Source organism: Uranotaenia lowii, chromosome 3 (assembly GCF_029784155.1).
Source record: "Uranotaenia lowii strain MFRU-FL chromosome 3, ASM2978415v1, whole genome shotgun sequence".
Classification (NCBI taxonomy): Eukaryota; Metazoa; Arthropoda; class Insecta; order Diptera; family Culicidae; genus Uranotaenia; species Uranotaenia lowii.
The window spans coordinates 5,100,738-5,128,251 of NC_073693.1; the positions used below are offsets into that span (position 1 = coordinate 5,100,738).

The following is a 27,514-nucleotide window of genomic DNA, read 5'->3' on the forward strand; positions in this document are numbered from 1 at the left end:
TAAACTTATAAGATTAATTTTCTTATAAAAAAATCCATAAGATTTTCATAGAAAATAATAAATAAAATTAATTACATTATCTTAATAAAAAAAAAACTGCCCTTATAGAAATTTCCACCTCAAAGAATGTCACTAGAAAATCCAAATCGAACCCCGTGTTCACATAAAATCTCACAAAAGAGACTTTGAACTGAATTACAAAATTAAATAAATTCAAATATGTACTAGCACAAGGTCTCATGCAAAATTTGGGTCAGATTATTCTAAGGAAAGAGGTTGCGCAACGCACCTGAAGTTTGTATGGAATTATGTAGACTTTGTTCGGCATGATAAAAAAAAACCATTTTCCGTCAATAATTTAGGTCTTTATCAACCAATTTTTCTTTTAATTTGAATATTTTAAAGCTCTTATTATGACAATATTTCATCTGAGGGACGCGTTTCGATTAGAGTTATCATAAAACAGCTATAACGTTCAAAATAAGCGTCGATTAACGATCATTCAGGTATTTTTTCTGTATTTGACCCATCAGAAGCTTATTTTTGAAACTCAAAAACCTTTTAAACTAAACCATTGTCGAAATGGGATCTTGAGATAAACTATTTGTCATATTGAAGGTTTTGTGAATGACTATAATTAAAACAAATCAGCCGATAGGGACTTCAGAAATTGGTGCATTATTTGGTTTTCATGTCCTTCCAAACCCAATTTTTCATAATTCCATACAAATTTTAGGATCATTGTGCCCTCTATTTCCGTAGGCCAATCCCCAAATTTGGCACTGGACTTTGTGTTAGGCCTAGAATCTATTTAAGCTTGCAACTGATAAGATTTTCATTAGATGGCTGATTTAGGCACTCCAGTGTCGATTAACTATCTTTGAAAAGATCGAAGGCTTTGAAATTGTCATTTATTTTTCCTTTCCTTTGCAATTAAAGATTAAAAAGATACAGAAACACATTTCAACGCTTTACGAATAAATATTTCCTAGTTTTAGTTCTGTCCTAAATAATATTCACATGATCGCACAAAAAAACTTCGAATAAAATTGATGTGAGCAGTGTTGCAAACCTTATATGCTTATATGGGCCTTTGAGATTTAATTCCTTTTAATTTTTGGGAATAAATGGATCGATTTCATCACCAAATCACATTATTTATTGAGTTTTTGAGCATTTTTAGTAAATTAAGCATTAATTTTAAGATTATATTTTGATTTATTTCATGTAGCTATCCATAAAATTTCGTGACGTCACAACGCTTTGCAAAACCCTGCTTTAAAAAAATGGTGCGTTGTGACGTCACGAAACTGAATCGCCCTAAAATAAATTGAAATCAAAATTTAAAAAAATCAAAAACAGCGATTTGTTGGTTGTAATGAATCGATACTTTCCTGAAAATTTCATAAAATTTGATCAAATAGAAGAGCAGAAAAGTGCGGCGTTGTAAAAAAAACTGAAAAGTGGAAAAAGAGGCGCGTTGTGACGTCACGATTCCTTTTGCTTATATTTTGTTTACTATTTATTCTATACAAATACTTTTGGTTTCAAATTGTAGAGAATTAAATTTTGACCTTATAATGTACAATTTTTAACAATGTGCGATATGGCCAGTAAAACTTACATACAATATACCAAATAATTGTTTTGCAAACGTTGTGACGTCACGCTGGAATGGGTCATTTCTAAAGACGGTTAACGCTTTTCCAGGGTAGTTGTGGCTCCAGAGAGTGACATGAAAAAGTACACATAATCCATTAGCGGAGCAAGACCTGTTAACAGCTCAAAATACTTGTCGAATCAGATCTTAAATTAGCGAACAATCGAATTTCTCAATCTTGCTAACATGTGTTTTTCGCTATCGTTTTTGTTATTCAACTATTTCCAGGCTGCTGGTACAACGAACACCACTCGACGAGCAACACCAAACGGCCGGGACCCTTCGGCGATTACCTGTGCGACAGTCCATGGAGTCTGCTCGAATCGGCCACCCAAGCAATGAAATCCAAACAAGGCGATAACGTCGAGTTCGTCCTGTGGACCGGGTGAGCTATTTTTGTTTTATTTGTTTATTAACGATTTTTTTGTTGTTTGTTGATGACGATTTTACATGCATTATCAATGTGTTCCCACGATTTACTGGGAACCGGCGAATGAAAACATAATTTTGCGAAATATAACCTTTCACGTTCGTTTGCTATGGACTGAAGGCTGAAATCCGAAAGTCTACTCCCACTCACAGGAATTGTAAACCCCAGAGTGGTGTCAAATATTGATCTTCACTGCCAAACGAGGCGGAAAAAGGAACCAGAAAAAAACAAAAGACACCATTCGCACCGAACCAAAACGCACTTTTGTCATCATTAATATTCTTCCGGGAAAGTCATAAAATCATCCGTCGAATAAATCAAAATGTGTCGTCTTGGACGTTTTTATTTTCATTCTCTCGCAGCGTGTCTCCATTTTCCGCTTCTTTTTTATTTTTCTTCAAAAGGACGAATGGTGCGACATTGACAGTGTGTTTCGCATCCGCCCGTCGACGTTGTTTTGATACTATTGTTTCAAATGTTCCTCACTCCTACACTACTGGATTTCGATTTCCAGAGCAACTTTTTTTCCGCCTCAACGTGCAACGATTCTGTCTGTGGTGATCGTTTTCCCTGAGCGGTACTTTATTTCCGATTTGTCGTCGTCGAATGATGTCGATCTACTTTCCCCATCGCGCTTCGAATAGGAGAGTTTTTTTTTCTATCACTTACTTTTCTGTGGGAAGTATTTTGCTTCTGAATGGTTGATATTTTTGTATAGCAGCGTGAACAAAAAATAGATCCAACAATCCATCCACGCTTTCTGAGCCGGGGGTGACGTGCTGCTTTTTTCGATATCCATGGAGCACTGGAGAAAGCGTGGGGTACTCGTCGAGTTCTATCGGGATTGTCACCTCCCTTTAACAAAAAATGAAAAAAAAAACTGGCATTACACCAGTTTTAGAATTTCCATTTATGAGGGTGGATCTGCTTGAATGATACAAAACTTATTCTGTTTTTGGAATCAATTTGAAGAAAGAAAATAAAACCAAATTTGCTTAGAAAGCTTCGAATGAATCATCAAAACAAATTTTACTATTTTCAAATTTATCACCGAGAAGACGAGAAATTTTCAAGGAAACCTCAATAATTTCCGTTACAAGCAAAGGCACACATTTTCCAAAGAAAATTTCCTCCTAAATAGGGCAACCCTTCAACGTATAAGGCCCCATTCAAAAGTCCCAGCAAAAGGATGAGGATGAGTGGAAGCTCCACACGTAACTGAACCTCGGGCGCGTGAGTGCGTCACATTCAACATTTTGAATATTTGATCACGTGGAATTACGTAATGTACCGCTTTGACGAGGGGCACGCGTTATGAATAATCAAAATCCAACCACCAGAGCAGCCGCTTCTTCGCAACGTCTTTTCTGTGAAACGTTGTTCTTCAGCTACTGTACTGCTGCTATTGGTGCTGATGGGTTTCCTCCAGCCCTTCATGCAATTTTCCTCCATCACGTCTATTCAAAAGCGGGTTACTCCGAGAAACAGTTCATATTCAATCCGCAAAAGTGTTAACGATCGACGGGAGAATTGCTCCCAACGACAACGCCGGGAAGAAGATGGGTTTTCTTCCCATGGCCTTTAAAGCATGCTGATTTAACTCCCACACATGTGTGAGGCACGTGTGGATTAAAACATAAGGAGAAATTTCGTTGATAGTTGAAAAAAGAAATACCCAAGTAACACAGATTAAGCCAATTGGCTTTTTTGAGTTTTAATATTGTTTTATGAAGACTTTTCCATGTCATCAAATTTTTCAAACGGTTCTATTGTAACATAGGAAATGCTTCATTTATCGTGTGTTTTAAAAGAGCCCTGAAAGTTTTGCTAAAACTTGAATAAAACACTATCTTAAGAATGCTGTAAAAACGTTGCGAAAGTAATGCTTAAGCATCAATAAAACACATACTTTCCTGTTTTTATTAGAGCTTAGGTACCAGTTTTAAAAATGCGCTCAATGCGCTTTTAAAACTAGCCTTCAAGCCAAGTTGGAAAACTGTTTTATTGGAACACTGGATGGAGGCATGATAAAACTAAGTGACAGATAATTTGACAATCGGGAAGAACGTATACACGCTTAAACTGTTTTACCTCTTTTTGAGATACATAGCATTATCTGTTTTGAAAGAATTATCACTCAAAATTGAGAAAAACGGGCTATCAAAATGATATAAATTAACACAGTCAAATTCATCTGAAAAATCAAAACAACTTTGTTGCATCCGCATTCAAATTTCAAAACAACCGCAAATCAGTCCTCATCATTAATCGCTCAATTCTCATGGATTGAATAAAAGCACACTGTGAATAAACGTTTTTTGTAATTCGATAAGAATAAGACAATTAATTTTCAAGTACGCTGAATAAAGTACTTGTTCTATTTATCCATCTCTGTCTCTCAATGCGAAGTTAATCTATATTTACGTCATCCAATCCAGAGTTAACAAAATTCTTTCCGGATAAAACGCCCTTGAAAATTTCTAGAAGACTGTAGCCACCGGCTTCTCCTCAGCAAAGACGGAGAAATTGAGCTTCATCACTAGCGAAAATGTTCATTCTAAGCTTTTATCTGCCTCAACAAGTTTCAGATGATATATTCAGAATGAAGACCACATTGAAAATTACGATTTATTTAAATCGTAACGCAGTTCTGGTTATCGTAAGCAAAATATCCGACCGAGGCACGTTTTAAAGAATCGTTTTATCGCTTCCAATTGCAACAATAACCATTATAGTTTGGTATGTTGCATATTATAATTAATAGCGTTTCCTAATCCGTTAGCATAGTGTTTGAAGAAAAGTTTTCCCATACAACTGTTTTAACAGTTTTTAAACAGTTACATAACCTTACTACAGATTTAAAATTCAATCTTTTCGGAATTCACGATTCAGGCAATGTAATTTACAATTTCATAAATTGTCGTTTGACGATTTTAGAAATCGTTTGGTTATAATCCTCATTTATGCGGGTTATTATTTAGCTGTGAGGCCAGGCTTTTGATGACAGTAAATTATCTTTTCCATAATAGTCTGAGATTATTTGATAACAATACCTACTTGGTGTTTAAAGATAATTGACCACCCTCTAATCATAGCCAAAAGGAAACAAAACAAAAAGTTGCATGAATGCCTTTTGCCAAGCAAATGTTCTCATTTTTTGCAAAAAACTCCTCTTCCTCAAAAATGGATGAATCCATCATGAGCGTGTATTCCATTTAGGGAAACGTCAAACGAAGCTGTGATTCAAGGTCTCTTAAAACCATTTTAAAACTGTTAATTGAAATTGTTTTATAACAACATTTTTCTAACCGGCATAAAACCATTACTGACGCCATATTGATGGAAATTATACTTTAATACTATAAACTAGACATTTTTGACAAATTTGACAATGTTGGTGGTACTATTTGTTTTATAGGTAATAAATTTCAATGCAAAACAAAAATTGCATCATTTGAGCAAATTTATATTTTCCTTAAATTATTTTTTTCAATTAAAAAAATGCTCAAAATGTAGTCAATCTTGATTTTCTTTAAGGCGCGCTTATGTTTTGATGCTATTTCGTATATACTTCACCAGAAATCTGAGGTTGCCGGAAGTTTCATGCTAAGATTGAAAATGAAAATGAGAATATTTTTAAAATATTTCAAATGGAATCTTTACCAATCACCAAATGCTTGAGAGAGTAAGTGATAACACGACAAAAAAAACGGAACAGAAAGCTCCCACAGTAAAATTTCTATCAGATTCCACGGCTGCCACAGTAAAATTCCTATCAGATTCCACAGCTCCCACTGTAAAATTCCTATCGGATTCCTTGACGTAGTTTTAAAGGAGCTGTGGATAGTCTTAAAAGAGCTCTGAAAGATTTCTTAAGGCTATGTCTATAAGGTCGAATAAAACTATTTTGTTGGATGTTTTATTATAGCCTATAGAATTAGCTTTAAAAACGTTAACAAAATGGTCCCTTTTGGCCATATGTTAGCTTTAAAGTAGTTGTGCTAATAGCGTAGAATGCGCTTTGGCTTATAAAGTAGCTTTAGGAAATAGTCTTAAGCGGACTGTTAAGGTTGGAATAAAACTTAAATTGTTACTTGGGATTACCTGCTACAATGAGAAAAGTTAATTACTGTAACATAAATACATCTGTTAAAATAAGGACATTAAAAATTTATCATATTTTTTTTTCAAATTTTAAATAAGTTGAATTAAAACTCATGACCATGGGGGCATAACAGTCAAGCGTTTTATCAACAACTTCATGCCCCAAATGCGATGTCAATGTCGATAAGCTATTGCGAATCTTAATAATGACTAATTTGTGTATTGAATCCAAAATATTCTTGGTTCAGTGGCTCCAGAGAGTATGATGAAAATTTTATGTAGATTTTATATAGATTCATAAACCAGTAGAAGGCTTTGAAAGAAAAAAATGTATAAACTCTACAAATGAAACAAAATAACATTTTGTGTGACAGCTTTGAGTTGGTGAAGTTTATCGTGGCTCCAGAGAATTACATTAGAAAAACCTAAATTTTTAATTGTCAGTCTCAGCTAAAATTTTGAATAATCGAAATGAGAGAGGCGAGTAATTTGAAACAAAAGGCAAATCTTAAGAAATAGAAAAACAAATAGTAAAAAGCGAATGACAAATAGTGAAAAGTGATATCTAATAGTGATCAGATAATGGGTAGGCTAAATGAGGGCACGTTATCCATGAAAACGGGCATATTGTGCGATGTCAATATCGATGTCGATAGCAAATCTAAATAACGACTTATTTGTGTACTAAATCCAAATTATTCTTGGTTCAGTGGCTCCAGAGAGTATTGATGAAAATTTGATATACATCAAGCCAGAAAAGTTTCAATAACCAATGGTAGATCTTAAAAAAAAAAGTATAAACTATACCGATGAAACAAAAAAACATTTCTTGTGACAGCTTTGAGTTGCTGAAGTTTATCGTGGCTCTAGAGAATGACATAAAAAACCAAAACTATTGTTCGAGGCCATCTGTCAGTTTCAGTTCAAACATTGAATAATCGAAATGACAAAAGCAAATTATTTGAAGCAAAAGGCAAATCTTTTCATATTAGAAGCGAATTGTAAGAAGCAAATTGTCAAAAGCAAATGACAAATAGTAAAAAATGATAAAAGTGATATTGAGAAGCAAAATAAATTAATATACAGTCAGAATGAATACATAGGATAGAAAAAGTGTAGTTATAAGATGTTATTAGCAACACGTTAAAAGAAAATAATGAGTAGCGATTCTGACATGTTTAATTTTAATGCTTTAGTTCCAAGATCACACTTTTGTGGTGTCAATCAAAACCCTTTCACACTTGAGTTTCATTAACCTTACAAAGATTTGAGTTGAAATTTTTTCAACTTTCCCATGGCAGAGAAAATTAAAGTTTTTCGAATGTGTACCCAATAAATTAGTTTTATTAGGATTTGTATCAATTTCATTTTTGTAAGTATGAATAAATCAAAAATATAACACAATCAACCTCAATTTTTTTGCCCTTGTTTTATTTACTGAAATTGAAAAATTCAAATGCTTCGAATTTTAATCATTTAACTGATGAACTAACAAAACTACCCAATAATAAAATAAATCTGATTTTGAATTTTTTCATTAGATATCCTTTATTCCAGACCTTTGTAAGTGCCATTTTTCGGTCTTCTCCAGTACCTTATCTTGCAACTGAGAGTTTTTCTTAAAATATGCTTTACACTGGGTGGTCTTTGGAAAATGAGGCTATGACTATTTAGAATTCAGGCAGTTACAAAGGTGTAGTTTTTAAAAACTATTCATTTGATTTCTATGGAGAAAATGAAGGTGTAAACATGACATTTAATGTAAAAATATAACAAAAAATATTTCTCAATGATTTCAAGAAATACTCTTACTTTTTCATAAAAATTTTTTTCTTTGCACACTTTTTTAAGTTATGTAATGATTTATGATTTTTTCCACAAAAGCAAAACCTTTGCAAAATCATGATATTTTACAAAAACTCACCTGGCAAAAGTAATTGGAATCTGGTTGGAACCTTTTAATGAGTAGGCATCTCGTAGAATTTGATCTCTTTAATTCGGTTTTAAAATAAATTTTTTTGTCCATCAGAGCACATCTGTCACATTGCGTCAAAATCGGTTGCACAGATTGCGATCTATTGAACTGCTCTCTATTATTTATTTACATAGTGTCTACAAGTCAGGCATCACTTTTTGCCTGCCGGAAATGGATCTATTGCTTTATTTAAGGAGTCTGCATTCAAGGGTTCCACTGCTTATATTTCTTAACCATTTGGTCAAAAAAAATTAATCAGAAAAAATCAACAGTTCGTGAGTATTTAAGTCGCCCATGAAGAATTTCCAAGGTGCAAATTGCGCAAAAAGCGCAAATGTGTGCAAAATTATTTTTACCATGTCTTTTTACATCGTAAATATCTCAAGCACACTTTAAAATCTTGCATAAATAGATAAGATAGTCCTTTTCAAAATCAACCCAACGCTGCTAAAGTTTTGCATATCCAATCTCTAGTAATTAAGCTATCACCGAAATGAAGTCTCCGGATACTAAATTATCATAGCTTTAGGCCAGTTAGTTTGGTTAAGAGTATTCTTGACCCTAAAGCCCCAAAAGTAAAAAAAATACAGCTTTTTAATTTGAAAAAAAAATAAGGAAATTCATTTTTATTCTGTAGAATTCTTCTGCTGGCTCTCGTTGGCAGTGAAGTTGTGTGGAGAAAACCCTTAACAGCCCGGTTTTGTCCGGGTTTGCCCGGATATTTTATATTAAATTTTGGAACAGCCCAGCCCGGCCCGATTGCCCTGATTTCATGGAAAAATGCCCGGAATTTGTCCGGATTTATTCACTTTATTTGGCGAATCAAACCAAAAAAACAACATTGAACGCCTTCAAAACGATTTTTTTTAGTAAACTTTGTGAGGTTCATGTGAGGTTTTTTGGAAGCATAATATATTATTCAAAATCTTTCGATGAGTTTTGATGAAAAAATCAAAAGTTTTTTTTATTTTTTTTCTTAAATTTTGTTAAGTTATTTCTGGATTTAGTGAAAATTACCCGGATTGATGTTCGTGAAATCAAATGCTCGGATTTTGCCAAGTTTTTATATGAAATTGCCCGGTTTGTCCGGCCCGGATACGTGCTAAAAAATTTCTGGCAACCTTACTGTACAGAGTATCAGTAAAGAGCATCGTCAAATAAATGTTCCACTTCCTGAAAAAGTGTTAGGAAGCCCAAAGAGGTTTTTTTGAGCTTTTCTTCTTTTTTGTTCGGTTTAACCTGATAGTCAAGCCTCCATAGAAAGTTACTATTGTGTGGTTGATTTGATTTTATATAAAAAAGATGTGGCATTTTCAAAAAGTACGGAAACTTTATTGTTACCCCCGTATTCTATTTTGAGACACAATGCTTTGAACCAAAAACAAATTTAACTTCCTCAATAAATTTTTTTTTTCTGACATTACTGAATGACATTTTGAAATTTTGTTCATTAAATATTAAGATTCAATTTAAAAAAAATGTTAATTTAATTAACAACAAAATAACATAAAGTCCTTTTCAATTTCAAATTTCTTCAAAAATCCGCAAAATTATCGTACTTTGCTGAACAAATAAAAATGATATAAAAAATGATTTTTTTCTCTTTTAAAAGTGCAGAATAACTCATGGTTATCAAAAAAAATTACACATTGCACATTGGGGAAAAAAGAAATAAACCGCAAAAAAAACGGGATATCTTCCATGCTACACGATCCAAATTTATGAAACTATTCTTTCCTTTAGTTAGTGTCTGGAAAAAAGAGTGCCTGTATGTATGCTGTATGAGCTTCCAAACGGAGATCTATTGGTTTTTCAACCCCCAATTTCCCCCTTTTTTTAAACAATCCAGAAAACATTGGTTTGACCTAAAAAATTTTGAACAAAAAGCAGACTTCTCTTTTGTGATTTTTTTTTCCGAGGAATCAAATGAAGGTTGTTTGAGCCACTATACGCTTCGGAAAATTGAGTTATGGCTGATTTTTCCCTCAATTCTCCTATATATTTCAAAAAATATGAACAAAGCAAGTTTTAACTTTAAAGTTTTGAATTGAATAAGACCTTTGGATGACGTTTTCTAAACTTTTTTTTCTATTAAAGTTCAGATAGAGCTTTTTCAGACTGGAAGAAGCAAATGTTGCCTATCTAGTATGATTTTTTACAAAGATTCGAATGAAGGCTGTTTGAGCTTCTAAACGCATCAGAAAATGAAGTTATGGCTTTTTTTAAACAAAATTCTCCTACATTTTTTAATATTTCAGAATAAACATGTTCAGACTTGAAAATTGTTGAACTAAATGAGACTTATCTTATCACGCTTCGTAAAAGGAAATATCACTGATTCACCTTTGATTTCCTTCAATTTTTTTAAGTTAATTATGAAAACAGTTAGTTTGGATAAGAAAATTTTGAACCAAATTATACATATCTTTGTTTGATTTTTTCCGAAGAATTGAATGTTTTTACCCTCAATTTCCCAACATTTTTGGATTAAGTAGGTTAAAACAAATTTCAGAAATTTTCTATAATCCACATCTGCTAAATTCTTTTGTGACGATTTTTCTCTCATTTCATAAAAAAAATCTGCTGTCGAATCCCATTGTTTAGTAAATTTAATTCATTTGTATTAAAATGAGAGTTTTTTCTTCCAATAGTTAGTATGAATTTTGTACTTCAATCGTTAATCCTGTCTTGAAATTGACCTGAACATGGAAAAGTCATCTAGGTAGTCGAATTAATTAGGAAACAAAGAGAATCGAAATCTGATCACGAACCTGAATCTTAGTATTGAAAAAGCACTTTTGAAGCAATCCGTGTTTGAAACTATTATGAACGTTTGAAAATGTACATATATCAAACTGAATCTACTTGTTTAAAAGAACTTCAAGTTGGAATTATTATATCAATCTGGGATGAGGTTCCTAGGAAAAAAATGACTGAATTTTCAAAACCGGTTGCCGAAATTTTTATCAGCTTTTTATTGAAGAGCTTTTTAGTCTCAAATTAAAAATGTGAAAATAGAAATTTGAAATTCAGGTTCAAATGTAAGTACTGAGTCAGGATGCAGGAATCAAGTTAGTCCTGAGTCAGAAATTTGATTTACAGAATTTTAACTTCTAAACATCAATCGACAATTAATAAGAACGTAAAATGAGACAAATATTTTTGATACTTTGTTTGTCTGCAACAACGCTTGAGTGAAATTTTTTTCAGAAATAATTTATATCAAGTGACAGAAAAATGGTTTTGAAAAATGAAACATGGTAAGTTTTCTATTCACGTTATTTGAATGAAAATGAAATTTGAAATTACGACTGATTCATTTTTGTATTATCGTGAGCTTTCTGAAAAAAAAACTTCCTACATTAAAACATCTAAAAATTTTATAAACATATTTAAAAAAAATAGAAAATATCATTTGAAGAAGATAAATTAAATGTATACAAAGTTATTCAAGAGTTGCGTTAAAACGTAACGTGTAGTAAAGTTTTCGTGTTGTACTAGTTGTCGAGTATTTTAGAAAAAATTGAATATCAATATTTTTCCAGTTTGAACATTGATTGATCATATATTAGCAGTATGACCCAGGGCCGTAGGAAGAATCGACTCATAAGAGGGGCTTTGGAAACTGGTTTTTATCTCTGAGATTTTGCTCTACAATGTACGAATTTAAAAAAAAACAAATTAATTTAGTTACTAGGAATATGATTTTTCATTTTATAGTCCTTCTATATTAATGGTTTTTGGATTAAATCGTTACTTTGAAAAATTGGTTCTTTACCTAAAAAGTGAGCTAAATTTTTATAATGAAACCTGAAGTTATAAATAATAAAATTCGCTTTTGTCGATGGTTAAATTCTTTGATTTTTTTTAATGAGTCTGGTAGATTAAACTAATTTAAACTGAGCATAAAATATTTTTTGTGAGGAGAGCCTTCAATTTCTTTTTTAAAAAAAAATTACTCTGAACTAAAAGAAAGCCCAATTTTTTTTTTTTTAAATTCAAAGATTTTAACATTTGATGATAGTTATTAAAATTTAGAAACATAGTAAGAGATCCAAAATTTTGGATGAAATTTGCTTGATGCAAACTTGAACTGAATTTTTTATTTGAGTTTGAAATTTGGCTTTAAAAAAATAATGCAACTTTCAACAAAACACCAAAAAATGTAAAATTTGGAACATATTTTCCACACAGAATAAATTCTATAATAAAAGTTCTGTGGATGATTTTTTGAAAAAAAAAATTGTAATTTTCCATACAATAAAACAAAGAGAATAAACTCAAATTCTTCATTATGTTTGTAGTTTTCTGTTCCAATTTGTAAACCAACTTATTTTGATTAAAAATTTGAAATAAAGAAATTGAATTGACAAGCTTTTTTTTGAGTTCATGATTATCACTTGGATTTCTTGATGAATTTTTTTCTGAAATCTTAACCTGAATTTGTGAATATGTTTTAGAATTTTTAAATAATTTCAGAAATGTAAAAAAAAACGGTTTCATGAATTCATTCAGAGCCCTCATCATGAATCTTGAATTGAATCTTGAATTCTGTAGTTTTGGTTCAATCTCAATTCAATATTTTAATTAATGATTTTAATCTGTATTGTGAATCTGGATTAAGAAACTTAAAATTTTTGAATTTTATGTACGAATTAAGTTTAAGAACTACGAATCCGAATATTTAACAAAACTTTCTTTTTTTCATATTCAGAAAACTATTTTCAATATAAAGAAAATGGTACAAACTTGATACGTAATGCAAATCCAAATTTGAACCAGTATTTCAAATCAGCCTTTTATTCCTAATTTCTTATGATTACTCGAACTGAAAATTGAATCCTAAACTGGGTACAGAATCCGAAATACGAAAATAGAAAAATAAAACTTTGTTATGGGAATAATAACCCAGAACCTCCGAAATGGGTTTCATTTAATTCAAAATATAATATTCAGACCTGAATTTCTATAAACAAGTGAGAAAATTTTGAAAAACTGGAGCAGAGATTTAAACTTGAGCTGTATTTTGAGTGTAGAATAAAATACCTCGCTTGCTTTTTGGTCCTCCATGGGGGTGTTTAACACCCAAACCCTCCGTTTCTACGGCCATGATATGCCCTCAAAAATGATTAATTGCGTATTTCTCTATTTGAAACACTTCTCAAAACAGTGTTTTTTTAAACATATTTAAAACTTCAGTTTAATGAATCAACCCCCTCTGAAATTTCTGTCATCTGAAAACTTAACCCGAACTCCTTCCTGTCGTATGGAATGCAATCAACATAAGAGCTCAATCAAGATGATGGGATTCCATTCCAATTAAAATAAAAGGCCAGAGTCTTTCAGAAAGGTGAAATGTGTCCTACCTATCTTCGAAAATTTCCCAAAAGAGATTCCATCAAACGATGATAGTTGACTCAACCGACAGGATATTTTTCCTAAAATTTCTGAACCGTGGATTCCCTGGGAATGACTTTTAAATTATTGAAAAAATCGATCGACTTTCAAATTCGAAAAGCTATGGGGGGAACTTTCCGGTTCTTCGGACTTTGATCAACTTTGAAAGGAGCTGCCACTTTGCGTTCGAATGACAGAAATATTTCCATTGCTGAAGCCGAGGAATGCTAATGCAATTCGCGTTATTAAATATTCAATCCGATGTTACTTGTCCGACTAATTGGAACGATCGGTTATGGAAGAAGGAGGAAAAATGAATGAAACCACAGCACTGTTCGTTCGATTTTTTAACCACCATTCTTTCGTTCTCTCGGTTCAGTTACTCGATGGCTTGCAATCGAATCTTGTTAGGCACTACTGAGACTTAGACTGGGTGACATTCGTACCAGCTGGCAGCATCTTTTCGTGGAATTTTGCTACCAATTAATTATTTATGCAAGAAAAGAATTGAAATTGCGCCACGATCACGTAGCATTTGTTGGCGGGAAAGTTTTGAGCTTTGAAAAAGTCGATAGATGTGCTTACAAAGTGACATTAAATTTTCAAGAAATATTTGCTTAATTTTGCTTCACACTTCATCGAACTTAGAAATAATTCAAGCATTATCTGTAGTAACTAAATTTCCGAATAGATAATTTTTATTCAATTGAGTTTCTACTTCTAAGAAACGAAAAAAAAAATTAATACTAATATATTAAATGATTGGCATCGATTGCGTAATCGGTTCAATTCAAACAACAAACAATGATTGTATCATCGCAGATTGCGTCTCTCAGTCTATTACTCTAACCTTCACCGATTCCCTAATAGCACAAACAAAGCTCTGTCTATCTATCTGTCGACCGGATGTCGTAACGCCATTTCCTTTTTCCCGTAAGCAACTACAAAATCGGAAAATTGAATCCAATTTAAATTTCATTCATTCCTTGGCAGGCAGCAGCGTTTAACCTCTCCGACCAGATTTTATCTTCCAATTCGTGATTTCCTCTCATTTTCCGGCAAAGGTTCTCATCCGGAGGAGGCTGCTGATCCAATCGAGACCGATTCCACTTAGTGTAATTTCCGTTCACTCCATAACAACTCCCCAAGAACCGGAAGAAGGAGAAATCCTAAGTAAAAGAAGCTGCTGGAAGTGACTTTGTTTCGCTGCCAAAGTTTGGAATAATTAACTTATTTGGTTCAATGTAATTTCACGTTAACGATCAAATTGAATATTACTTCCGCACCCGATGAAATTTTCTCTCTCATTCTTCCAGACAATTCCAGGTGGAAGCAGGTGAAAGCTTTCTTGGTTCGTTTAATGAAGAAATTCACCTCTGCTACCTGTGGCAACCGACTCGACCTTTTCAATCTCTGGGCTCGGAGTATTGTGTTTCCTGCTATTTGGGCTCAATCCCAAGAAAAACGGAAACTTTTATGTGAACGCAACTAAACTGGAAAGTAATTGGGGGTTTCATGAAATTCATGCTACCCAAACGAGATTGTTCTGGCTGGCGATTTTTTTATTATTGTTAAGCGAATCGGGTAACCCGAAACTTCACCGCCGCACGCGCTTGGCTAGTGCCATTCTAAGAAGTCGATTGAATGCCTTTTAGATTCAGACATTTAAGATTGGTTTCATTCCGAGAGTTTTGGGATGGATGACTACAATGGAAGAGCAAATCATCTTGAAGATGCTTAACTTTATCAAAGTTATTTAATTGACGCTGAAAACAATCCTTGAACATCGAATCTACAGTGTAAAAATAAAATAAGCCGTGCTTAACACGCAAAGCGGATTAACTTAATAAAAAAAACGTTTTTAATAATAATTTTGAAACATAAATTTTTGGGAAATTGCAGTCCGATTGTCAAACTATCCTTCTTGAACAAAGTCTATCATTTTTTTTCTTTTTTTTTTTTTGTTTATTTAAATCCTATTATAACATTCCTAACTTGAAACTTTTATACACTGGTTTTATAAAAATCTCTACATTAAATATGTTTTAACAAAAAAAATCCAATCCTGACCTTTTCGATATGCTTTTTCAACAGATGTTCAAAAAAAATTTTAAATGTTCCTCAAAGACATACAGACTTTACAGATATCTATTCTCGAGCGTTGATAAAATCCAAGAATAAAATAAATTTTGAAACATGGAGAACTTGGTGGCACGTTAACTAAAAATGTTATTTTAACCTAATGTTTAACCCCATTGGCTCTGAAGACTGTTATCATTTCAAGTAGCTTCCATTATTTCCAGATATTTGGTTTATACGCCAAAATAGTAAAATCATTCTCTATAAGTTGTTTAAAAACAACACTTCTCAAAATCCAAATATCTCGGAAACGTGAGGATATTTTTGGGTGATATAATTTCAAAAGATATTCTAGAGATTAAAAGATGATATTTTTATAACGATTTTTCTATGTTTCTGTGAGATATTGAACAAAGTATGCGGAAAAATTGAAAAAATTTAATTTTTTTTTTTGAAAAAAAATGTGTTTAAAAATTGCTGTTATTTCTCCAGATTTGAAAATTTTACAAAATTTATCACCTTAATCAATCAGAAACACTTCCTTGTACCCAATAAACAAGGTTTGGAAGGAATTGGCAGAATCGTGTTGGAATGAATTAAGAATTTCAATAATTGTTTTTCTATTTTGATGGGCCATAACTTTCATACTTATACTCAAAATAATGAATTCACACCTGTACAGCTGTGCTATTCGAATAAAAATACTATTATTTATCAGAATCAATAACTGCTTTCCTCAGTCATGCATTGCCCTTGAGTGTCAATCTCCCTAATCTGACCTTAAGTGTCGATTTGATTCTCCTCGCTTAAAACTTCTCGATCGATTTTTACCAAATTTATAGTTTTGGAAACCTCGTGATGTAATTTAACTTTGTTAACTTTGTTACAGCACTTCAGTTTCCGTTAAAAAAATATAAAGAAAAAAAACGAAAGAACATCTACCAGAAATAAGACTGTGGATCAGCTACGGAATGCTCAAAACTTTCCCTCAAAGTTCAAGAAAGCTGAAGTTAGCTATACGTTGCACATAAGGATATATTTTTTTGATTTTATTCAAGATCATGATCTTTGTGATCAACCATGTAAAAAAAATGGTGTAAAAACTTTACATTCCAATCAATGAATCATAATAATTGTTTTAGTTACACCAGAATCTGAAATGAGGATTGAAAAGTTTATGTAATTTGGCACACTTTCACATTCTTAGATTGTCAAAATACGAAACACTGAATTTTTGATGAATTTTTAAAGGTAGCTGTTTTTTAAACTTTTTTTCAATTTTTAGATTTTCTTGCACTTAAATTCATATTTGCACTGAATTTGAGTACATCAACGCAAGATTTCTGGTGGTGTAGTTGCAAAAGAACTGCGATACTTTACAAGAATGACATTACGATAAGTTTTGTAAAAATCGGTTGGGAAAAAACAGAGATATATTATATGGTTTTATTCAGGAGTGTGAAAATTATACTTCAAGGACTGTAACGGGTAAAAATTCTAGGGACGGATGAAGGTCTAGGAATCAACTGTTTTGTTGACTTCAACCGCTTCTGGACATTAAAAAAATTGAAATTGATGAAAAAATTAACAAAATGTAGATTCCTTCACATTATTGTGAGTTTCGTAGGAATCAAATATGTGATACCTTTAGAATAAAATTGGAAAAAATTTTAAAAACATTGATATCAGTAAGTACTTGAGTTAAGCTAGAAAGATGACTTTAGATGTTACATCATCTTATTTTACAGTAATAAAGTTGAATTTTAATGAACTAGATATTTTTTGAAAATTTTCTATGAATATTTATGATAAATTTTCTTCATTTTAAAAATAAAAACTGTCCAAAAAAAGCTTCTTAGGTAAATATCACTAATGAAAAGAAATTTGTGCAATTTTTTTATTATTTCTTATTCATTTTACAAATTATGAACAACATTTTCATTTTTACCATATAGAAGATAAAATTTCAAGTAATTTTTCCATGTTTATCAAAGTACATATGTATGTTTATTTCATTTCAGGCCTTAGAGCCAAAGGGGTATAAATGCAAACATGATCGATTTTGAATTATTATTGCCAAATAATTTTTCATATTTCTCGATGTTTTTTTTTCAGATTTGTTGATATTTTTTTAAGTACTTTTAGGTTTGCAAAAAATACAAATTCTCGAAAAATATTTGGAAAATGGTTATTAGGCTAAAAACGTGTTTCCTCAAAATTATCTTTTATGCACTGATATCCCGTTGGCTTCAAGGGCCTCATACAGGGCTGGGTCATGGGGGGAGGGGAGAAATTTTTTGATAACATTTTTCCTTTAGCATTTTTGCTTGAGCAATTCATACATAAAGCATATTTGAAAATGTGAAGGTTCAACGTTATCATTTCGCTTTGAGATATTTTACAATAATTTGGCTTTTTTATATTCTTATTTTCAAAATGAAGTGTAGTAAGTTTCAAATCTTACAATGTAGATTTAAAAAAATGGGTTTTCAAGGTTCATTTAAGACAAAAAATGTATGAAAATTCCTTATCAGCAGATAATAAGCTAGTTCCTTTCAACCACAAAATATTCATAAATAAAAAAAAAGAGATTAAGTTTGCAGTTCAAATCAGATTTTGCCACGAGACTTATGGATTTAAGTTTGGAACTTTGTTTCTGTATAAAAATTGTTTGTTTGTAATATAAATAATGTTAAACAACCAACTAATAAAAAAAACTTACCGCATCATTTTTACTTGAAGATTAAATATGTACAAGTTCCTATGGAAATCATTATAAATCATTGATAATATTTTCCAAAATTATAGTCCTGTGATTATCTAGAAAAAATAGGAATATCTAGCTTTTTCAAAAAGCGAAATCTTCCAAATGAATCAAAATTTTATTTTGAATTTGTGGATCCTTTCGGTTTGTTTTTCCAAACTGACTCGTTTGAATAAAAAATTTCCTGCAATTTGAGTCTCTCATGAAATTATCACATTGATAATTTTTGTTGATTATTAAACTCATCTCCGAGCTTCATTATCAATTCCGGATCTGAAACCTGCCTTTTGATCCTCAGTTCAAAATCTGAACTCCGAATCAGAAAACGATTTTTTAATCTGGAAAGATAATAATTTTTCTTAAATCATAATCAAAAAAGCAAAATTTGTATCAGAAACCCTAACAGGAATTCTTTTATTTGCCAATTGAATTTATGAGTTCTTATTTGAATTCTTTCTTCAGTTAAAATTGCGTTCACTGAATCTTTTTCAGAATTTTCAATTCAGGGTCACCATTTCAAAACATTCTTAAGTTCCAATTCTGTAAAAGAATTAAAAGTAATAAAGTGTAATGGTTGTAATTTAATTAAATTTTTTTACATTACGAAAAAATGAGTTTCGAATATGGAAAAGGCATCTAGTTGAGGTTTGAAATGCAAAACCAAGATTCAAATCAGGATTTTTTCTCCCAATGATTATCCATAACTGGATCTCTAGAACAAAACACTAGATAAAAAAATTCAAAATCTGTTCACAGACATTTACCAAATATTTTTCTTGTAAAATCCGGGCCGTTGAATTTCAGACAGTTTTTTCCGCTATCCGCCAATCTCTAAATTATTCAAAAGAAATCATAAAAAAATCACTTTTTTCCTGGGAAATTCCGGCTTGCAGTCTATTTTGTTTTATGTATCCACATCCAGTCTATTTTAGAGCAAAAACGATTTTTGTTTTTTGTATCCACATGTGGATACATAAAACAAAAATCGTTTTTGCTCTAAAATAGACTGCAAGCCGGAATTTCCCAAGAAAAACACAAAAACCAGTCGATATCTAAACATAAAAAAAAGTAAAAAAGCACTTGAAAAAATTGTTTTTTCAACACATCAGTCAATTTGGAATCATATTTTAAGTTGTCAAAAAATCATTCATATAAATTTTGGTGGAATTTTCTTGAAAAAATTGCGACGCAAAATACATAATTCCAATGAACGAAATTTTATTTTTGTTTGATTTTGCAAATTTAGTGAACAAAATCAGGCGATACCTGGGATATCCGGCAAGCTTAACCTAATTGAAATTCGATTTTCAGGACTAAATTTCAACCAACTAATATTTTTTTTTTCAAATGTTCTAGAAATGTGGACCTCAAATAAAATATCAAAGTTTTGGCTTTAGTTTTGAGTCGAGATTGTCACTCTTGAATCATTTATGTCGTTCGTCAAAATCAAATCAAAATTTAAAATTTTGAGTTAAGAGAAGAAAATTTCGCTTGGTATTTTGGACCTTCATGGGAAGGGAGTAGAGGTGTTGGTAAAACCCCCAAACGTCCCCCTCTCCCCCTCCTCCCCGTTTCTACGGCCATGGCCTCATATATATTTTTTAGTTTTCATACGGGTTCAATGCAATTTTTTTTTTCAATATTTCATCTTTGAAAACGTAAAAGAGTTATCCAAAATAAATCATCATTTTCGCTATACAAAATAAGTACTGTAAAATGGGGTGGATCGAAACATTTTTTGGACGGTTTCCGTAATATTTCTGTCAGATGCTGCCCTTTTTGCACTGAACTAAATCAAAGAAAACAGTTTAAGGGGCTTATGACTTTCAATTATTGAATATCAACTTGTGTTCATCCCCCAAGTAACTGACGTGTGTTTTTTTTTGAAGCTCTCCGTATCAGGCTTGTGAAAAAATCAAAAATGTTTAAAAATTTTGTGTGAACTGTTGTTCATGATCGGAAGACCCCAGTTGTAGACATCAATAATGGAGCGACCGCTAAGGGAGAAAAATAGGCCCTCTGTATTCTAAGAACGCGGTTCTCAATTAAGTTTGTTTGGCTGATTTAAACGGTTATTGGAGAAAATTTTAATAAGCGGTGAAAACTACCAAAGCTAAGTACTTATTTCTATTGAGTTTTCAAAATTCGAACCTTACGGTACTGTTTTGCCAAAGTAGCCAAACAGTAGTTAAAAAAAACTTAGAAAAATCATACGCATCGGTTTTTTAATTGATGGAAAATTGAATCTCGGTCTACTTAAAATCTAAAGAACTATCATGTAACTAATGACTAGTCTGCGAGAGTTACAAGTTGCGATTAAAGAAGATATTTCATAACTGGATAGTTTATCATTCGAACGTTTGTCAGCTTTTAAATCATACATCTTTGATTGGAAATTTGACACTCATGTTGAAATTATAAAATTAAATAGAGAAATGGTTTTTAATTATTATACTATTTTGAAATTTGATTCAAGCATCTTAAAGTAAATTGAATTTATATTTTATTTTATGCAATAAATTTATAAAGATTTTGGTCCTAAAAAGTGTAAAACATTATTTGATGATTTCTTGTTATTTGAATCACCATATTTTTTCCCATTTGTGTCCTACACATTCAACCCATTTTATGGTAGCTTTATTAATGTGTTGGAACTTAAACTTTGAGGACATTTAATTTTTTTTTCTAACTTTATAAATTGAGTGAAAATAAACAAACAATCGGAAAAAACTTCAAACAAAGCACTCAAGATTACAAATAATGTAGAAAAGAGATGGAAATATTTTCATATGAAACATCGATGATTTTTCTGATATTTGAATCCGTGAGATTTCCACGGATGCTATCATCAGAAAAATCATCTTTTTTCACAACCTTAATGAAAAAAATATTGTTGTAATATTTTCAATTGAAAGGCGTTTAAATTTTTTTCCAAAAAATCTACATACCTTAAATTTGGCGATGCCAACTTCAACAAGCTGATTAACGATTTTCAAATGTGTGGTTCAGTCAGGCGGAAATATAGGTACCACTACCGTTTTTCAACCTTCCGTCAACCGAAACAAAACAGTCAAATCAGTGTAAAATATAGGTAGACAAGAAACCTAATTCTGTTCGAAACTGGAAAACCACAACCACGGGACCTCGCAAACCTCAACACACCGATATGGGATGGTGGCGTGAAAACTTTCCGATTGTGTTAAATATGGCAACAGTAATAACCGTTTATTAAAATAAACCCAACTCTGTCTAACCTCCCTCGACCGCTCATTTACACATACCAATCTCCACCATTTTGTGTGCGAGTTGGGGTGGCCCGTTTTTTTTTGTGTTTGGTGAACTGCAGTCCTTTCGAAAGAACCAGTCAGCCACTCGGTGATTGCTGGGCAAATAACACTCAAAATTCGAAAGTGTGGCGTAACCCGGGTGAGTTTTTTTTGCTATTTTACCCAGGGAAAGGTGAAAAGTGATTTGTGTTGATTGGTTGGCCATTCTCTCGGACGTTCGTTCGAAAACCGGAAACCGCCAGTATTGTGAAACTTTCACGAGAATATTAATGTCGGAGATTGAAATAAATCGTTGAGGTTGGGTTTTTGTTTTATTCCTCTCCACTCCACTTTAGTCGGGGAATCCCTTAATGGATATCGGAGATTGTGAGCCAAAGGGTGAACGAGTCGAATCGTGTCGAGTGGACGGACGATGGCCAACATTTTGCGCACGGTTGGCAAAAGTTTTCGGAGAGCTCCGGGTTTTTTTTTGACGATTTTAAAACATGCTCCAGGAAAGGTTTTTTTTTGGGTCGTGTTATCACACCGGGTGGACTAAATTTTTCTCATATCTACATGTTGTTCGCCACCTTCCAATGAAAAAGGGTGGTGGTGTGAAAAATTGAGAAACTTTCGGGATGTTAATTTTTTTTTCCTGTCTGGACATTTTTTTTCGAAAATATACGTGAAAAAAAGAGATAGAGAAATTTTCCGATTAGCTTATACGTTTCATGCAGATTGAAAATTCAAATTAGATGGAAATCGCTAAACGGAAATCGAAGTGAATGACAGGTGTTTGTTAACGGGTACGACAAACTACAGGTTTTAATGTGTTTTGCTATTTTAAATACGAATGATTGAAGATCATCAAAATTTTCTTCTACAATTTGTTCTAAATTGATCATTGAATAAATCAAGCAAAAGTTTACATTTTTTTAACGAAGAAATTGGCATTAAGGACCAAAAATATTATCCGATCTACTTAAAAATTATCTTACAAAGAGTTTATTTCTCAAATAAATGAATAAATAAATTTATACAAATCAATCATACGGTTTATATCGAGTTGAATGTGAGTTTCTTTTTACTGCTACTTCTGTGAGAACTTATTTCATCAGAAAATAGTCTCCTACAAATATAGCGTTTTCTCATAATCCCTTACGTTCACAAGTCCAACAAACAAAGTTCTTCCCTAAATACATTTTCTCACATCATTAGATTATTCATAGCTTTGTAAAAGCAATCATGCCAACAATTTATGCGATTTTCATCCACTCTCCTGAAGCTTAAACTTGGGAGCCACTTTGTGACTGTAAAAAAGCACCGCAGCAAACTTTTTCCATTCCCCACTCATAAGACGAGTGTGCTAGGTCAAATCCACCTGTCTGACACACATACATATCTACATACATTCTTCCACATAAAGAAACTTCCTCATTCAACAAACTGGGAGGAGCAATTCTCAAATCGCTGCAATTTATGATCCGGATAATGTGGCATCCGCATGTCACTTGTGCATACCCACCTTCATATGTGTATTTGTGAAGCACCCCCAGAGTACTATAAAACAAACGGAATTAATCCGATGCGATGTGTGGCTTGGCGTCGTGCTGGTCTCGTGAGAGCGGATTTTCTCGAGCCGGTTTTTGGTTTCGGAACTTCCTCCACCAGAGCCCTGACACACACATATTCTTGGTACAATCTCCCCCAGGAAGCGAAAGTTTTCTTCCGGTTGGCGCACTCCAGTGGGGAAGATCTGCTCGTATCTTCCGGGCAAACAGATAACAATCTGTGCTAGTGGGGGGCGCTTCATGCATTGCTAATCAGTTAATTTCCGGCCTGATTTTGACTGCTGAAAACTGTGGAAGGTCCCTCGTTATAGCTTTGTTTGTAGGTTGATTTATTAAGAATTCAATATCTATGTGGAAAATTTCCTGATTTTTCTATTCAGTAGGAAAATTCCTGATTTTTCATTTTTTTTAAATCAATATGACATATTACTCGTTCTTGTTAAATTTTGACAATTTTGACAATTTTGACAATTTTGACAATTTTGACAATTTTGACAATTTTGACAATTTTGACAATTTTGACAATTTTGACAATTTTAACAATTTTGACAATTTTGACAATTTTGACAATTTTGACAATTTTGACAATTTTGACAATTTTGACAATTTTGACAATTTTGACAATTTTGACAATTTTGACAATTTTGACAATTTTGACAATTTTGACAATTTTGACAATATTGACAATTTTGACAATTTTGACAATTTTGACAATTTTGACAATTTTGACAATTTTGACAATTTTGGCAATTTCGACAATTTTGACAATTTTGACAATTTTGACAATTTTGACAATTTTGACAATTTTGACAATTTTGACAATTTTGACAATTTTGACAATTTTGACAATTTTGACAATTTTGACAATTTTGACAATTTTGACAATTTTGACAATTTTAACAATTTTGACAATTTTGACAATTTTGACAATTTCGACAATTTTGACAATTTTGACAATTTTGACAATTTTGACAATTTTGACAATTTTGACAATTTTGACAATTTTGACAATTTTGACAATTTTGACAATTTTGACAATTTTGACAATTTTGACAATTTTGACAATTTTGACAATTTTGACAATTTTGACAATTTTGACAATTTTGACAATTTTGACAATTTTGACAATTTTGACAATTTTGACAATTTTGACAATTTTGACAATTTTGACAATTTTGACAATTTTGACAATTTTGACAATTTTGACAATTTTGACAATTTTGACAATTTTGACCATTTTGACAATTTTGACAATTTTGACAATTTTGACAATTTTGACAATTTTGGCCATTTTGACAATTTTGACAATTTTGACAATTTTGACAATTTTGACAATTTTGACAATTTTGACAATTTTGACAATTTTGACAATTTTGACAATTTTGACAATTTTGACAATTTTGACAATTTTGACAATTTTGACAATTTTGACAATTTTGACAATTTTGACAATTTTGACAATTTTGACAATTTTGACAATTTTGACAATTTTGACAATTTTGACAATTTTGACAATTTTGACAATTTTGACAATTTTGACAATTTTGACAATTTTGACAATTTTGACAATTTTGACAATTTTGACAATTTTGACAATTTTGACAATTTTGACAATTTTGACAATTTTGACAATTTTGACAATTTTGACAATTTTGACAATTTTGACAATTTTGACAATTTTGACAATTTTGACAATTTTGACAATTTTGACAATTTTGACAATTTTGACAATTTTGACAATTTTGAGCATTTTGACAATTCGGACACTTTTGATCATTTTGATCATTTTGACACTTTTGACAATTTTGACAATTTTGACAATTTTGACAATTTTGACAATTTTGACAATTTTGACCATTTTGACAATTTTGACAATTTTGGCAATTTCAAAAATTTTGACAATTCTGATAATTTTGATAATTTTCACAATTTTGACAATTTTGACAATTTTGACAATTTTGACAATTTTGACAATTTTGACAATTTTGACAATTTTGACAATTTTGACAGTGATGACAATTTTGACAATTTTGACAATTTTGACAATTTTGACAATTTTGACAATTTTGACAATTTTGACAATTTTGACAATTTTGACAATTTTGACAATTTTGACAATTTTGACAATTTTGACAATTTTGACAATTTTGACAATTTTGACAATTTTGACAATTTTGACAATTTTGACAATTTTGACAATTTTGACAATTTTGACAATTTTGACAATTTTGACAATTTTGACAATTTTGACAATTTTGACAATTTTGACAATTTTGACAATTTGACAATTTTGAAAATTTTGACAATTTTGACAATTTTGACAATTTTGACAATTTTGACAATTTTGACAATTTTGACAATTTTGACAATTTTGACAATTTTGACAATTTTGACAATTTTGACAATTTTGACAATTTTGACAATTTTGACAATTTTGACAATTTTGACAATTTTGACAATTTTGACAATTTTTAAAAATTTTGACAATTTTGACAATTTTGACAATTTTGACAATTTTGACAATTTTGACAATTTTGACAATTTTGACAATTTTGACAATTTTGACAATTTTGACAATTTTGACAATTTTGACAATTTTGACAATTTTGACAATTTTGACAAATTTGACAATTTTGACAATTTTGACAATTTTGACAATTTTGACAATTTTGACAATTTTGACAATTTTGACAATTTTGACAATTTTGACAATTTTGACAATTTTGACAATTTTGACAATTTTGACAATTTTGACAATTTTGACAATTTTGACAATTTTGACAATTTTGACAATTTTGACAATTTTGACAATTTTGACAATTTTGACAATTTTGACAATTTTGACAATTTTGACAATTTTGACAATTTTGACAATTTTGACAATTTTGACAATTTTGACAATTTTGACAATTTTGACAATTTTGACAATTTTGACAATTTTGACAATTTTGACAATTTTGACAATTTTGACAATTTTGACAATTTTGACAATTTTGACAATTTTGACAATTTGGCAATTTTGACAATTTGGCAATTTTGACAATTTTGACAATTTTGACAATTTTGACAATTTTGACAATTTTGACAATTTTGACAATTTTGACAATTTTGACAATTTTGACAATTTTGACAATTTTGACAATTTTGACAATTTTGACAATTTTGACAATTTTGACAATTTTGACAATTTTGACAATTTTGACAATTTTGACAATTTTGACAATTTTGACAATTTTGACAATTTTGACAATTTTGACAATTTTGACAATTTTGACAATTTTGACAATTTTGACAATTTTGACAATTTTGACAATTTTGACAATTTTGACAATTTTGACAATTTTGACAATTTTGACCATTTTGACAATTGAGTCAATTTTGACCATTTTGACAATTTTGACAATTTTGACAATTTTGACAATTTGGCAATTTCGAAAATTTTGACAATTTGACAATTCTGATATTTTTGATATTTTTGACAATGCTGACAATTTTGACAATTTTGACAATTTTGACAATTTTGAAAATTTTGACAATTTTGACAATTTTGACAATTTTGACAATTTTGACAATTTTGACAATTTTGACAATTTTGACAATTTTGACAATTTAAACAATTTTTAAATCCGTAATTTGTTGCTCTTTAAATCTGAACAACGAAGCTTCCGTTTTGGTAAAGTTTTAAGGGGAATTTTAACTGGTATGCGTTTCTTTTATCATTAATGATGAAAAAATTTTTTTTCATGTGAAATACTTCTTAATTTTCGAAATGAAAAATTTATCTCGCCTCAAAACGGATCGAAAACTGGAAGTATCATATTTATTTGAATCGCTTCTTATAATTACATATCAGCAAGTTTATTTTTCAAATGAAAGTGCTTGCATTGAAGTTAAACCCTATTATTAATTCTCATCCACTGCCTTCGCACAAAAAATTTCCACCCTTAAGTTACCTACTAAACCGTAAAAGAGTCAAGTTCAGACTGCAAACGTGAAAAGGTACCTCGAGAATCCTTTTTTTGTCTTCAGACAGTAGCAGCGGGATACTTCCGGTCTTCGTCCAAGGGTTGTTGCTGGCCACTTTTATTCTTTCTCCTCGCTGCCTGGGAGCACCAATGCACAGTGGTGCAGAACATCAATCTAGCTGTACGAAATTAATAGCGCCCAGGGATGAAGAGATAGACATTTGATGTCTTCAGCAACATTGTTCAGTTTTACAAGGGGCATATTTTAGTATCAAAGTTTTTGCCGAGGGGTCCGCCGATAGC

General features: G+C 31.3%; 1 protein-coding gene across 9 annotated transcripts in view; it reads left to right on the forward strand.

Moving 5' to 3' along the window:
- LOC129755935 (acid sphingomyelinase-like phosphodiesterase 3b) overlaps nucleotides 1-27,514 on the forward strand; it is a 193,274-nt gene that overhangs the window by 57,892 nt on the left and 107,868 nt on the right. For all 9 annotated transcript variants that reach the window (XM_055752642.1, XM_055752643.1, XM_055752644.1 and 6 more), the window contains one exon: nucleotides 1,889-2,045. In XM_055752642.1, coding sequence (XP_055608617.1) covers nucleotides 1,889-2,045 — 157 coding nt within the window. The remainder of the gene's footprint in view (nucleotides 1-1,888; nucleotides 2,046-27,514) is intronic.